The following is a 16,247-nucleotide window of genomic DNA, read 5'->3' as shown; positions in this document are numbered from 1 at the left end:
TACTTTTAAACAGCACTGGGTGGTCCGCGATCATTTAATTTTAAATGTAAAGGCACAGATAGGTAGGGAGAGCTATGCCCTGTGAATATAAACAGAAAGCTGGAGTGGCTGTGTTAACTTTGACAAAGACTTTAGAGCCAATAACTATTGTGGCTAAATTCCTATTAAGGTGAAGGAGTAAGATCTCCAGTGTGTATGCACCAAGCACGTGTTAAAGTCAGCCAGGAAAGGAGTGTGAAGGCTGACAGGTGCACCCGGTGGGGCGCCATCAGCAACCGACTGAGTCAGCAGAAAGGAAGTCGGTGAGGACACTGAACGGAGCAGCACTGTCAGTAAACCAGACATCACGGACACCTGTGGAGCAGTTCATGCAACAGCAGCCGAACACACGTGGACTGTTCACCACATTCTGGACCGTAAAATACACCTTCACAAACTGAAACTAATGGAAACCATACAGCATGGGCTCTCAGAACACACTGAAGCAGAGCTAGAAATCTAAACAGAAAGAAAGCTGGAGACGCCCCAGAAGACGCGCAGACCAAACCGCAGACTTCTTAGTAACAAATGGAGCAATCGGAAGATCTCAAGAGAATTTAAAAGTTTTTCAATGAAAACATAGCTGATCAAAATTCTTGAGAAATAGTGAATACAATGCTCAGGGTATGTCTATCACACTGAGTTACGCATGTGCGATAAGAAAAAATAACTGAAATCAAGACTCTAATCTTCTACCATAGGAAACTGCACGAGGAAGAACAAGTTAAACAGAAGAAAAGAAATAAAAAGTGGAGCATAAATCAATAGAATTACAGTAGGAAGTCAATGACACAAATCTGATTCTTAGAACTGATTGATAAACTCTATAAGGCTGTAGCCAGACTGTCTAAGAAAAAAAAAAGAGAGACAAAAATACCAACATCAGAAATGAAAGAGAGTCCATTACTCATGCAGGGAAAAACACAATCTGAATAGATCTACGTATATCCATTAAAGAAATTCATATGTTCTCCCTGATCGGCGACAACTAACTGAGCTCCAAAGGGGAAACCTGTTGAAGTGAAATGGACACTATGAGAAACAGTGACTTGATCAGCTCTTGTCCTGACTGTTGATGTACAATGTAAATCTTTATCCATTTTAGTATTTTTTTTTTATTCTAGTACTAGTGGTTGAACTCTGTAATTAACACACAATTATTCTTAGGTGTTTAAATTTTAACTGAAAAGTGATCCCTGTTAAATATAAGAGTGGGAATAAGAGAGGGAGGAGATGTACAATTTGGGACATGCTCAATCAGACTTGCCCCAAATGATGGAGTTAGAAACGTGCCAGGGGATTCCAATACAAACCCATCAAGATGGCACGTACCAATGCCATCTCACTAGTCCAAGTGATCAATCTTAGTTCACAATTGATCACACTGATAGGTTTAAGAGTCAAAGGGATCACACAAACAAGACTAGTGTCTGCTAATACTAACTGATAGAATCAAAAAGGGAGAGAATGATCCATAATGGGAAGCGGGATACACAGCAGACTCCTAGAATGGCAGATGTCCTAAATAGCACTCTGACCTCAGAATTAGCCCTTAAGGCATTCGGATATGGCTGAAGAGCCCATGAGAGTATTTTAGGCATGGAAAGCCAAGACACTCTGGAAAAAAAAAGAAGACCTAAATGAAAGATCTCTGCGAGTGAGATCCCAGTGGAAAGAATGGGGCCATCAAAGAAGGAGGTACCTTTCTCTGAAGGGAGGAGAGAACTTCCACTTTGACTATGACCCTGTCGGAATAAGATCGAAGTCGGCAAACTCAAAAGGCTTCCATAGTCTTGGCAACTCATGACTAGAGCCTAGGGAGATTACTGACGCCATAAACAAGAGTGTCAAATTGTTAAGTCAACAACAGGAGTCACTGTGTACTTACTTCTCATGTGGGATCTGTCCTTAATGTGTTGTCCAATGTGAAGTAATGCTGTAATTAGTACTGAAACAGTATTTTACACTTTGTGTTTCTGTGTGGGTGCAAACTGATGCAATCTTTACGTAATATATACTAAATCGATCTTGTGTATATAAAGATGATTGAAAATGAATCTTGATGTGAATGGAATGGGAGAGGGAGAGGGAGCGGGAGATGGGAGGGGTGCAAGTGAGAGGGAAATTTTGGGGAGGGGGAAGCCATTGTAATCCATAATCTGTACTTTGGAAATTTATATTTATGAAATTAAAAAAAAAGTAGATTTTTAATTATTCAAAAAAAAATTCAACCAATTATTAATACCATTCCAAAGCAGAAATCACCAGGCTCAGGTGGGTTCGCTGGTGAATATATCCAATTTTTTTTTTTTGACAGGCAGAGTGGACAGTGAGAGAGAGAGAGACAGAGAGAAAGGTCTTCCTTTTCCATTGGTTCACCTTCCAATGGCTGCTGCGGCCGGTGCGCTGCGGCCGGTGCACCGTGCTGATCCGAAGCCAGGAGCTAGGTGCTTCTCCTGGTCTCCCATGCAGGTGCAGGGCCCAAGCACTTGGGCCATCCTCCACTGCACTCCTGGGCCACAGCAGAGAGCTGGACAGGAAGAGGAGCAACCGGGACAGAATCCGGTGCCCCGATCAGGACTAGAACCTGGTTTGCTGGTGCTGCAGGTGGAGGATTAGCCTAGTGAGCCACGGCGCAGGCCTATCCAATTTCTAAGGAAGAAATATCACTCTGTACAATCTTTTCCAGAAAACTGAAGCAGAGAGAGTACTTCTATCTTATTCTTGAGACCAAATACTGAAACTCTAACACCGGAACCAGAGAAAGAAATTACAAGAAAACTATGACCAGTATCCCTTATGTGTAATTTTTATGATGTAAAAATTCTCAAAAATATTAGTAAATTGATTATTACAATGTGTACAAAGAACTATGTTTCCTGACCAAGTGGGATTTATTCCACATGATTCAATATTTGAAAATCGGTTTATGTAATCCATCGCTATAATAGGTTGAAGATGGGGGCCGGCACTGTGGCGTAGTGGGTTAAAGCCCTGGCCTGAAGCACTGGCATCCCATATGGGTGCTGGTTCGTGTCCCAGCTGCTCCTCTTCCAGTCCAGCTCTCTGCTATGGCCTGAGAAAGCAGTGGAAGATGGTCCAGGTGCTTGGGCCCCTACACCCACATGGGAGACCTGGAAGAAGCTCCTGGCTCCTGGCTTCGGATCAGCACAGGTCTGGCCATTGTGGCCATCTGGGGAGTGAACCAGTGGATGGAAGACCTCTCTCTCTCTCTGTCTCTACCTCTCTATGTAATTCTGTCTTTCAAATAAATAAAAATAAATCTTAAAAAAAGGTTGAAGATGAAAAGTCATATGATTACTCCCTTAAATGTAGAAAAAACATTTGACCTAATTTAATGCTTAGTCAAGATTTAAAACATTCAGTAAACTACAAACAGAAAGGAATTTCTTCAGCTTAATAAAGAATGTTCTTCAAAAAACCTACAACTAGCATCACAGTGGTGAGAAAGATTAGGAAAGTGAGATGTCTACTCAAAATAGTACTGTTTCAAAAAAGATTAGGTTTGAGTTATGTGCTCCTTTGTTAAGATTTAGAAACGTATGAGGGGACTTCAAAAAGTTCATGGAAAGTAAAATTAAAAGATAAGTGTTTTTTTTTTTTTTGCCACAGTGTCTTGGCTTTCCATGCCTGAAATACTCTCATGGGCTTTTTAGCTGGATCTGAATGATTTAAGGGCTGATTCTGAGGCCAGAGTGCTGTTTAGGACATCTGCCATTCTATGAGTCTGCTGTGTATCCTGCTTCCAATGTTGGATTTTTCTCTCCTTTTTAATTATTCATTAATTATTTTTAATTATTTTGTAGTCAAATTAAAAAAAAATCCATGCAGTTTTTTCAAATTACACTTTTTTTCATGAGCTTTTTAAAAAAAGGGTTTATTTATTTGAAAGGCAGAGTGGCAAAGAGGGAAAGACAGAGAGACAGGGACAGAGAGCTTTTTCATCTGCCAGTTCCCTTCCTAAATGTCTGCAACAGATGAATCAGGGCCAGGCCCGAGCCAGGAGATGGGGGAAGCAGACTGAGCTATTAGGAAAAAGAGTGTCCCTTTTTAGATTGAGTCATATGAGACAAGTTGTGTTACAGCTACTCATTTTCATCTGTTTCAAACACATTTTTGCCTTCAGATTTTTCTTATTTATTTTCACCTTATTTGCAAAGGGGGAGAGAGAGAGAGAGAGAGAGAGAGAGAGAGACTGAAAGACTGAGAGAGAGAGAGAGAGAGAGATGTTCCACACACCGGTTCAGTCCTCAAATGCCCATAAAGCCAGGGCTGGTCCAGCCCAGAGCTGGGAAGTGCCAGAGACTCAGGTATCTGAGCCGTCTCCTGCTGTCTCCCAGGTTGGGCATGAGCAGGGAGGGGAGACCAGGACTGGAACCAGGTACTCCACTGCGGGATGTGGGCACCATAAACTGGCTTAACTCTTCATGCCAAACAGCTGCCCTTCAGGTTTCTCTAAATAAAATCCAAAAGTCAGGGAGAATATTATTATCTCTTCCAGTGGCACTTGGCCAGGGTCATCAGCACGGATGGGCTTTTCAAGCATTTCCCACCGTGATCCTGCTCTGGCATGCTGCAGTGGGCACTGCACAATCAAAAACCAAAGCCTGCTGAAATCCTCCAGGCTGAAACACAGACAGGCAAAGAATTAGGATGGTCAGAATGCATGCAAGTTCTGTCCCCAAAGCTGCCATGAGACAGGGACATGGAAAGCGGGGCGCAGAGAAAATGCTTGGTTAGTAGATTGCACAAATTGCACTCCTAAAGAAGAAGTTCATCTCTAACTTTTCGTTCTCTTGTCTCCGTGTTTTCTGGTGATCATGGATACTTTAAAAGGCTTGAAAGCATTCACAGCAAATTGCCGAACTCAGCTTTCAAGAGCACATTTGAAGTCCTCTGTTGTTTTCCTGTGGGATGTTGCTAGTGAATAAAACACATGGATTTGCAGATGCGCACACACACAGGCAAACACACAAGGAAGTCTTGTAAGGCAACCTTGTCTTTAAAGTTAAGAGCTTGCTTTCTTATGAAAGGTTTTGTGCAAACATTTCTTTTTCTTTTAGATTTTTATTTACTTGACAGGTAGAATTACAGATAGTGAGAGAAACAGAGACAGAGAGAAAGCTCTTCCATTGGTTCATTCCCCAAATGGCTGCAACTGACGGAGCTGCGCCGATCCTAAGCCAGGATCCTGCCAGGTGCTTCTTCCTGGTCTCCCATGCGGGTGAAGGGCCCAAGCACCTGGGCCATCCTCCACTGCACTCCCAGGCCACAGCAGAGAGCTGGACTGGAAGAGGAGCAACCGGGACAGAATCCGGTGCCCCAACCGGGACTAGAACCCGGGGTGCCGGCACTGCAGGAGGAGGATTAACCTAGTGAGCCACAGCACCAGCCATACAAACATTTCTTTTATGTTGTCTATGTTTATCTTTGGGTACACCAAAAATTTTCCTTACACAGTTTTCTTTTTTTAAAGGATGATACATGGATGTTTAATACCTCCATATTATTTCTTAAAGATTAAATCTTTTGGGGCTCGTGCTATGGCACAGTGGGTTAACGCTGCGGCCTGCAGTGCCAGCATCCCATATGGGTGCCAGTTTGAGTCCTGGCTGCTCCATTTCTGATCCAGCTCTCTGCTATGGCCCGGGAAAGCAGTAGAAGATGGCCCAAGTCCTTGAGCCCCTGCACCCACGTGGGAGACCAGGAAGGAGCTCCTGTTTTTGGATCAGCTCAGCTCTGGCTGTTGTGGTCATTAGGAGAGAGAAGCAGCAGAATGGAAGACCTCTCTCTCTGGCTCTACCTCTCTCCATAACTCTTTCAAATAAGTAAAATAATTAATTAAAAAATAAATCTTTTAAAAAAAGAATCCCAACTTTTTTATTCTTCCTTTTTCTTTAAAAAATTGCAAATTTTTCATATTTTTAAAAGATGTATTTTTCTTCATTTGAAAGAGTGACAGAGAGAGGGAGAGACAGAGAAGGAGATCTTCCATCTACTCATTCACTCCCCAAATGGCTGCAGCAGCCATGACTGGGCTGGGCTGAAGCCAGGAGCCTGGGTCTCCATCTGGGTCTCCCAGGTGGGTGGTGGGGGCCTAAGCACTTGAGCCGTCTTCCTCTGCTCTCCCAGGTGCGTTCACTGGGAGCTGGCACAGAAGCACAGCAACTGGGACTTGACTTGGCTCTTGTAGAAGCAGTAGCTTAGCCCTCTGTGTCACAGTGCCGGCCCCTCCTTTCTTCTCTCTAAGTCCCTTTTATAAACTATTAGTCTCATTCATTGAGCATCCATTTATTAAACACCTGTAGCCAAACTCCAGTGTCTAGGAAGTCGCAGTCCAGCAGTCGGGAGAGAAAACTCAATAACCATGCAAATGAGATTGAGGAAGCCAGGGCCCCTGGGGCTGCCGTGCCTGGTTGAGTTTGGAGGGCTCAGAGAGAAAGTCTGACAGAGGAAGGCTCATTTTTTACAGAGTGTTGAAGGAAGAGAATTTGGATAAAAACTAGGAGAAATTGTTGTCCAGGTAGGGGGATGATTTGGGCTATCAGAGATATGACCAAGCGGAACCATTTGGCAAAATAGGAAGGCATCTGATTTGACTGAAGTAGAAATGAAACAGGGCAGGCAGCAAACCAAGGCAGAGGCCAAGAAGGGTGCTCCGTCCAGAGTCCGTGGTGGTTAGTAGTTAGCGGTGAGGCTCTGGAGGGTTTCGGACAAACATGCTGAGCTCAGATCTGTCCATTGCTGTTGTCCATTTTGGTGATTTTTCTTGTCATTCTGCTTGTTTGCCTCATTAAAACAAATATGCTATTTTACAAACACAGGAGAGTCTTTAAACAAGGGGAAGCCAAAAAAACATTTTAGTAAAATGATTAGACTTACCAAATCCCTGGAGTGCTCCCCCCAGCATTTGGGCATCCATCATGGGGTTGAAGTTAGGAGCTGGGAAGATGGTCCCTTGCACCTGGTGGGAGAGTCCATAAGAGAGTGAGTGTGATTGGCCGGCGCCGCGGCTCACTAGGCTAACCCTCTGCCTTGCGGCGCTGGCACACCGGGTTCCAGTCCCGGTCGGGGCACCGATCCTGTCCCGGTTGCCCCTCTTCCAGGCCAGCTCTCTGCTGTGGACAGGGAGTGCAGTGGAGGATGGCCCAGGTGCTTGGGCCCTGCACCCCATGGGAGACCAGGATTAGCACTTGGCTCCTGCCATCGGATCAGCGCGGTGCGCCAGCCGCAGCGCGCCTACTGTGGCGGCCATTGGAGGGTGAACCAACGGCAAAAGGAAGACCTTTCTGTCTGTCTCTCTCTCACTGTCCACTCTGCCTGTCAAAAATAAAAAATAAAATAAAAAAAAAGAAAGTGAGTGTGATAATTTGCATGAAAGGTTTCAACATTTTTTTTGCCAGATAAATAACAGTGAAAATCTACTCTTTTTAAAATTTTTAAAAAAAATTTTTTTAAGTTATACAAGTTTCATGAATGTCATAGATACAGAAAATCTATTCTTTTTAATTAAACATTTAAAAATATTTTGACTTGTATTTTGAAAGCAGAGAGGCAGGAGAACTTCCATGCATAAGTTTATCTGCCAAATGCCTGCAACATCCAGGATGGGGCCAGGCAGCAGCTGGAAAGTTGGAACTAAATTCGAGCCTCTCATGTGGATGGCAGGAATCCAAGTACCTGACCCCATTTTACCTGCTGCCTCCCAGAGCATATTGGCTTGAATCTGGATTGGGACTGGAAGAACCAGGACTCAAACCAGGCCCTCAGGTATGGAATGCAGGTGTTCAAATGAAGTTTTAACCAATGTGCCAAACACCAGTCCCTTATTTGTTTTATTTAAGACACACACAAGTCTATTAAATGAAAGCCCTAATTATATGTTAATTGTAGACAGCTAATTTGGTTGTGTTTATTTTACCTATCGGCTTTCATAATGTTGACATCTACTATTTTAGACAGGAAACTGATGCACCCAAAACCAAGAGTAGAAAAATATAGGAAACAAATGAAAAATACTTGTCATGTTAACAGCAAGAATCATTTTCTTAGGAATTGGAGAGTACTTCACAGAAAGTGAAAAGGAAGCTTTTTGGGGGAGAGTTCATGCCATTTACACAAATTATAAGCAGTGCAGCCTTTTTTGCACATAAAGCACCCTAAAATCACATTAGGGGAAATTGAAAATGTTTGAATTTGGGTTATGAGAGTTATACACATGTGGGTCATCTAGGTGGGCAGGGTTATTTAGCTTGCACTCATAGCTGCAGGGGCAAACCAAAACCAGAGTGACAGGCCCTGGGAATTCTCCCTCTTGCCAGCAATAAAATGGCAGAGAAGTGAGGGCAGGCTTTGGGTCCACATGGCCCATTTATTTTAGACAGAGCTGGCCCAGGCTGGGCACTATATGATCACAGACAGACCAGGAGAGCTTTCAGCAAAAAATGTGTTATGAAGAAAGGCAGCTCTCCCGGATGTTGTCAGCATAACCAGAACCATTGTGAAAAAAATATATGCCTTCCCATAGCAAATGAACCCAGGAGGCCATGAGAAGGGCTCATTTGCCATGCTGTTCAGCAATATCATCTTAGCTGGAGACAAAGCTTTCAAACAGTAGAAGGTTGGTTAATTAACGAGAAAGGACTAGACCATAATTTCTACTTAAACATACACACGCCAATACCCAAGTGCTCACGGGAGGATTAAGAACAGTGTTCGCTAGCTCAGAATTCAACTCATTTTGAACTCGATTTCACTGATGCTAAGAAACATGGAGTTCGCTATTTGACGAAGGCCAAAAGCCTCATGATGATTGTGAGATGGCCATGTTTTCATATTTAGAAGTACAACGGTGTTAGTGGAGTGAACTCTTAAATGCCTGTTTGGAAAGCTACATGTAATTAAGGGAAAAGCACAGTCTGTATCTTACAGAGTTCAAGTACATTCATGTACAAGTGCTCCTGAATCCCATGACAAAGCTAATCTGCCTTGAGCTCTTCTCTCACTAACATCCTCGCACTCACGACGTTGTTGTTTGTAGTTAGTACCTTATATTTTCCCAGTTTGGTACCTGTTCCTCAAATTGGGACAGATTGTATCATTTTATAATGCATTGTTGTGCCAAGTAATTGTTCTAGGGCTTCATTCTTTTATCTTTCAAATTATATTTTATGTTCTTTGTCTGCATAAGTTGTGTCAGAACTTGACCAAGATTGTCTGTGTACTGAATGTTCTTTTTAAACTATTCCAATTTATTAGTGATGTCATTTGTATTAAATGGTTGATTTAAAAATCATTTAGTGAAATTTTTGGCTGAATAAACTGGCTTTACATATGATCTAATAGAAGTTTAAAAAAATTTCTTTTGCAAATACAGTAGAGCATATATGAATTAAGTAGATTCTTTCCATCATTATATTTATCATATTGGATAAGCAATAATAAGTAAATAAGAGAGAGAAAAATTAGCCTGAAAAATAAGGTTGGTGAAGAGCTTTTCAGAGTTGACAGAGCAGAAATTTCTCCCTTATAGGTGTGTGAACAAGCAAGTGATCTGGAAAGTGAGGGCACAGGCATAATTTGCTCGTTGTATATTGAGTAGAACATAGAGTTGTGGGTGGCAGGTACAAGATTACTATGGGATGTTAAAAGTCTTAAGCAGGATATTGATAGCTGATTTGAGTTCCAGTGGTGATGATGGAGCAAGGGAAAGAATGAAAGAAAAAAAAACCAGTGCAGTTTGCAGGGCGACTCGTTGAGAGTCCCAGCTGACATGTAGTGCGGACCTGGACCCAGGCAAACAGCGCGTGCTCCAGGAACGCAGCTGCTCCGTTAACAGCATCTGATCTGACCTGCTGGTTTTCACAGTTTAACTTCACCCAGTGAAACTGAGAGAGCCACAGACGGTTGCTTCAGGTGTGTATTCAGAATGTAACACCGCTAAAGCAGCGCCCTTTCCATGAAAAGGTCTTACGTTTTTGTGGCCATAGGGCCAAGTGGAAAATTTGAAAAACACGCTTCAGCATGACAGTGAAAAATACTATGTGTGTGTGTATGCGAAGATTTTATTTTCCTTGCTTTGAAAATGGACAGGGTTGGAAGTAGTATCACTCATCTAAGGCAAAGTAGGATCTAATGCCTGTCGTTTCAATTTGAATTCTTATTTATTTATTTATTTAATTTATATAAGGTGAACAGATTTCATGTATTTCTTATATATGGATTTAGGAGCTTAGTGATACTTCCCACCCTACTCTCCCTCCTGCCCATGCTCCCACCCTCTCTCTTCCTTCCTTTCTTATAATTCCTTTTGATTTTTACAATGACATTTTCAGTTTATTTTATAATTGTAAGCTTAACTCTCTACTAAATAAAGAATTCAACAAGTAGTAAGAAGGAAAAAAACACACTGTTCATTCACAGTAGAGACAAGGACTGTAAGCAATAATTCTCAAAATGTCCATTTTGCTTTATATACATTACATTTTTTATGTTACGCTATTAGCACAGACCAGGTAAACATATGATATTTGTCTTTTTGGGACTGGCTTATTTCACTAAGTATAATGGTTTCCAGTTGCATCCATTTTGTTGCAAAAGACAGGAGTTGATTCTTTGTTATGGCTGAGTAGTATTCCATAGTGTATATATACCACAATTTCTGTATCTAGTCATCGGTTGGTGGACATCTGGATTGATTCCATATCATACCTATTGTGACTATAAATGTAATCCAAATACAAGTTTTGCTCCTAGTCATATATAAATTGGAGTTTTGATAGAAGAATAAATAGTCCATTTTTAGCAAACTGAATCAACTACCACATAATCTAACTGTGCAAAACAGTAGGAATGATTTGGATGTGTAACATTGCTTTCTTCTGAGAAGCCACCGCTCCCTGGCAGTGGAGTGGTATAGCAGCTAAGCAAGCTGATCCAGTGGTCGACTCCCCACAGAGACACCAACGTGAGCAGCGATTCACACTCAGTTCAACTTCACAAGAGCTAAGGAAGCCAACTGAGAGACCGCAGGGCCTGGTTTGCACATAATAGTGAGCAAAGAGCCACTAAGGAAGTCAGGAAGGAAAGAGCTGACACGGTGCCTCTTCCCCAGTTCTATGAAACATAGCTCCAAGTCTCTCACCTGGGGGAAGGAAAGGAAGTTAAGTATACACCTTAGACTTGAAACCCAGTGCTGGAGACAGCCTATGGCCTGTGCCTCAAGACTCACACATGAATTCCGAGCCTTTGGACCTCCATAGCCAGGCTGGCAAAGGAGTGACTACCTGTATCACCTCTCCCCCAGCCTCCAGCAGACAGTGGAACAAGAGTCCAGTCACCACCAAAGAGTAGGGAATGAAAGGAAGCTTAGGGCTTTGCTTTTTTTTTTTTTTAGATTTATTTTTTTATTTTTATTTGAAAGAGATAGGAGAGAGAGGGAGAGAGAAGGAGAAAAGAAGAGAGAGAAAGGATCTTCCAATTGTTGGTTCACTCCCCAAATGGCCACAATGGCTGGGGCTGGGCCAGGCTGAAGTCAGGAGCCAGGAGCATCTTCCAGGTCTCCCAAGCACTTAGGCCATCCTCTGCCACTTTCCCAGGCACATTAGCAGGAGCTGGATAGGAAGTGGAGCAGCTGGGACATGAACTGGCACTCATATAGGATGCTGTGTTGCAGGTGGCAACTTAACCAACTATGCCACAATGCTGCCCCAGGGCTTTGCCTTGAAGCTCAGTGCTGGCCCTACTATGATGAGACCTGGCACTAGATAAAGCTCAAAGGCCTCTGTCCCTGGGACCATGCTCACGGTCACAGCATATAGGTCTGCCCTGGTGTCAGGTGAGATCTGGAACAGGCTCATTTCTGCCCTTAACACCACCCAGCATTGAGGAGACATGGTGTCTAACCTGACACCATGCAGTGCTGGGAGATTCAGAGTTCTACATGTGATGCAATTTAGTGCCAGCCTGGGTGGCTAAGGGGCTGCCCCATGAAACTATCCCCAACTGTGGGCAGAGAGAAAGCAGCAAGACTCCAGCAGCTGGGAAGTAGGGCACCAAAGTGAACACAAGATTGTATCTTGGAAATGGTATAAGCACTGGGCAGATACCAATTGTCCTTGTCCTAGGCCAGTGCCTATAAACAGAGCCCTGGACCCACCTGGATCCTGGTGGATACTTGTGGCAGTAGCAAAATGAGACATATACCCCCGTCAGCATCAGCTGTGGTTGGTTGCCATAGCCTTGGGCTGCAAGCCCACCGTAGCTGCAAAGAACCCATAGGAAAGTGGGCTTCGGCCCTGCTCCATGTGTACTGGTCTCAGCAGGCTGTGGGCTCCAGGTGTGAAGTAGTATCAGGGCACAGGCAGCCGCAGGATTTGTCACTCCTTCCTTAACCACAAGCAATATAACACTGAAAAAAATAATTGTCTGCATGGGGGAAGAAAAAGAAGACAAGTCCTGAAACATTTCATAGAAACCTAGTGCTGACACTATGGAGATTCATGTGTCCCTGCCGGACTTTAGGCTTGGTGGTACCATGACTCTAGCCATGCCCTTGGCAATGTGGGGTCTTGAGTGGCTCCTCCAGGACTCCAGGCCAGTGCTTCCAAATCTCAGCCATAGTGGACTAAGAACCAGTGCTCTTGCAGCCGTGGCTTCTGCCCCACAGACTACTACCAAGACCCACACATCCCTGTGGAGACTGAGAAGAGCAGCCATGCCCCCAGTGCTCTGCCGACAATTGCTGTGAAAGATTTAGGGAGACTATACCACAGCATCCAACTGGAGATGAAGCCAAAATAGCCCACAAAACAACACCTGAAGACCCATATTCAGGAAAAAGTCTTTTACAAAGAAAGCCGCTCAAAAATGATAGAAACAATTGATCTGACACATGTGCAGATATTGACAGACACAGGAAGATGCAAGGCAGTATTACTTCTTAGGGGAATACAGTAATGTTTCATAAACAGACTAAAGAAAAGGAGGTTGATGAGTCAAAAGCATGATTAAAAGGATACTCATGGAGATACAAGAGAATACATACAGACATTGAACAGAATCAGCAAAGCAGTGAATGATATGAATGAGAAATCTAGTGAAGTGATAAATCTTGAAAAAGAACCCAGCAGAAATCTTGGAAATGAACAACTTAGTAAGTAAATAAAAATACAAATGAAACCTCAATGAAAAACTAGTTCAGACAGAAGAAATATTTGAAACTTGAAGACCTGTCTTTTGAAATACCACAATCAGAAAAAAAGACAAAAAAATGAATTTCACTGAGAGCTTTGGGACATCATTAAATGAACAAATGCTTAGATTATGGGACTCCAAGAGGGAGTAGAGGCGTAGAAAACATAGTCAATGAAATAATAACTGGAAAGTTCTCCAATCTTGACAAAGATTTAGAATCTTAGAAGGTTCTTGAGACCCCAAATAGACATGACTAGAAAACATTCTCGCCACAAGACATCATAGTCAAATTCTTAAAAGTACAGCACAAAGAGAATTCTGAAATCCACAAGAGAAGGGCATCAAGTCACACTTAAGGGGAGCAGTAGAAAAGCAGCATGGTAGGTAGCAGGAACTTCACAGACCAGTAGGGAATGGAGTTTCATACCCCAAGGTTAAGGAAAATCAACCTGCCAACCAAGACTGACATACTCAGAAAAGCCATCCTTCATAAATAGAGGAGGAATAAAGGCTTTCTAAGGCAAGCAAAAAACATCACCACCTGCCAGCCTTATGGTAGATGCTTAAGGGACTTCTACAAATAGAAGCAAAATAAAGGTAACTACCATCATGAAAAGACATACAAATTTAAAATACACTAGAGAAAGCGTAAAGGATATTCAACATGAGCAGAAGAAACATCAGAGTCATATCCTTGAATGTAAATAGACTAAATTGCCAAACTATAAGAGATAGACTGGGGCTAGCTTTGAGGCACAGCAGGTTAAGCTGCTGCCTGCAGTGCAGGCATTCTCTATGGGCACCGGTTCGAATCCTGGTGCTCCACTTCCTATCCAGCTCCCTGAAAATAGGCCTAGGAATACAATAGAAGACAGTCCACATGTTCGGGCTCCTGCGTCCACGTGGGAGACCTGGAAGAATCTCCTGGTTCCTGGCTTCAGTCTGGCCCAGCCCCAGCCATTGTGGCCATTTGGGGAGTGAACCAGCAGATGGAAGAGCTCTCTCTCCATCTCTCCTTCTCTCTGTAACTCTGCCTTTCAAATACATAAATAAAATAAATCTTAAAAAAATTTAATAGAAAAACCAGACTGGCTGAAAGGATTAAAAAAGAAGACTCAATGACACTTTGCCTGAAAGAAACTGATCTCACCAATAAAGATATGCAGACAGAAAATAAAAGGAGAGCAAAAGATAGCCCATGTAAATGGATAACAAAAGTTAGTAGGAGTAGCTACACTTTTATTAGACAAAATAGACAAAAACTATAAAAACAGGTAAAGAAGGTCACTATGTAATGAAAAATGGATCAATCTAGCAAGAAAATACTACGGTTGTAACGTCCAAATGTCCCTTGGCAGAATGTGCCCCCACCCCCCACCCCCCAACTGTTAGATTCATCAGGAAAAGAAGACAGAAGACTCAAATCTGAGAAGTAGATCAGAGAAGAAAAAGGTGATATTACAACGGATACCGCAGAAATACGAAGGTCATTGGGACAAATATTAAATACATCAACAAACTTCAAAACCTAGAATATATGAACAAATTTCTGGATGCGTATAACTTACCAAAACTGAACTATGACTACACAGAAAACCTGAATGGACTACCAGTGAGTAACGACATTCAATCAATAATAAAAGACTTCCAGTGCAGAAAAGCCCAGGACCAGAAGGCCTCACTATGAAAGAACTTTTAAGGAAGAACTAGCACCAGTTCTTCTCACATTTTTGAAAAGGTGGAACTCTTCCAAACTCATTCTATGAGGCCAGCATTACCTGGATTTCAAGACCAGACAAGGATACAACAGAAGAAAATTACAGCCCAATCTCTCTGATGAACACAGATGCAAAGGTTTTCAACAAAACAGTAGCAGGTTGGATCCAACAACACATGAAGCAATCAATCGCCCTGGCCGGGTGGAATTTACCCCTGGGATGCAGATGATGCAATATACATGAATCCATTAGCATGATACATCACACTAACATAATGAATGTGGGAAAGCTGAGGACGTTTTCTCTAAGATCTGGAATTGGACAAGGATAGCCACTCCCACTGTCCTTATTCAGTATGGCACTAGAAGTTTTAGCTAGAGCCACTAGACATGATAAACAAACAAAGGCATACAAATAGGAAAGAAGGAAAAATTTTGTAGATAATGTATATGACCAAGAGACTGCTAGAACTGATCAACAAATTCAGTAAAATTGCCAGACAATAAATTGACACAAGAGTCAGTAACATTTTTATATTCTAATAATAATAATACACCAGTAATAATAAGCCAGGGTTGCTTTCCAATTACAGGAAGGCACACTTCAGATTTTTCAAGTACTTTTTTTTTTTAAAAGATGTATCCATCTATTTATTTGAAAGGCAGAAAGAGAAAGAGAGAGAGAGAGATTGAGATCTTCCATCTGCTGGTTCACTCCCTAAAGGTTGCAAACAGCTGCAGCTGGGCTGTGTTGAAGCCAGGAACCTGGAACTCCATCCGGGTCCCCCAGGTGCTCCCAGCCACCATGCTATGCCACAATGCCAGTCCCTTCCTGACTCTTCTTATAAGTGTCTAAGAGGTTGTACCTTGTTTCCTGAGATCGTTTTATAGGCTGACACTCTCACACTCTTTGCTATTTCCATCTCTTCGTCCTCATCACAAATATAAATAGTACTAAATGCTTGGAACTAAGAGGAGAACAAAAGATCTGTGCGTTAGTCTTTTATATGAAGGACAATACATGTATCAGTAGAAACAATAGGTAAAAATATAGCTATCAATGATTGAATATAAAACAATCATTATAGAAATATTTCCAACTTACAGAGTTGCTATGATCTTTGTTGCATAAAATATTGTTCTTTGTTACCCAGATAATTTAGAATTAATGTTATAAAATATAAGTGCAGAAAGACAGGAATAACAACTTTTGCTTCTTGACATTTTTTCTTACTCCAAATCAAGAATGAATATGCCATGCAGGTATCCTTACACA

At 42.3% G+C, this 16,247-nt stretch overlaps 1 protein-coding gene across 1 annotated transcript in view; it reads right to left on the bottom strand.

The window, feature by feature from the left end:
* Positions 1 to 16,247, bottom strand: part of LOC133765207 (annexin A10-like) — a 61,407-nt gene that overhangs the window by 44,741 nt on the left and 419 nt on the right. Inside the window, exons 2-4 of the mRNA XM_062198871.1 lie at positions 15,838 to 15,939; positions 12,265 to 12,447; positions 6,943 to 7,024 (exon numbers count right to left, since the gene is read on the bottom strand). Of these exons, the coding sequence (XP_062054855.1) occupies positions 6,943 to 7,024; positions 12,265 to 12,447; positions 15,838 to 15,939 (367 nt within the window). The remainder of the gene's footprint in view (positions 1 to 6,942; positions 7,025 to 12,264; positions 12,448 to 15,837; positions 15,940 to 16,247) is intronic.

This window comes from Lepus europaeus, chromosome 8 (assembly GCF_033115175.1).
Source record: "Lepus europaeus isolate LE1 chromosome 8, mLepTim1.pri, whole genome shotgun sequence".
Lineage (NCBI taxonomy): Eukaryota > Metazoa > Chordata > Mammalia > Lagomorpha > Leporidae > Lepus > Lepus europaeus.
This window is presented reverse-complemented; position numbering and strand designations above follow the sequence as displayed.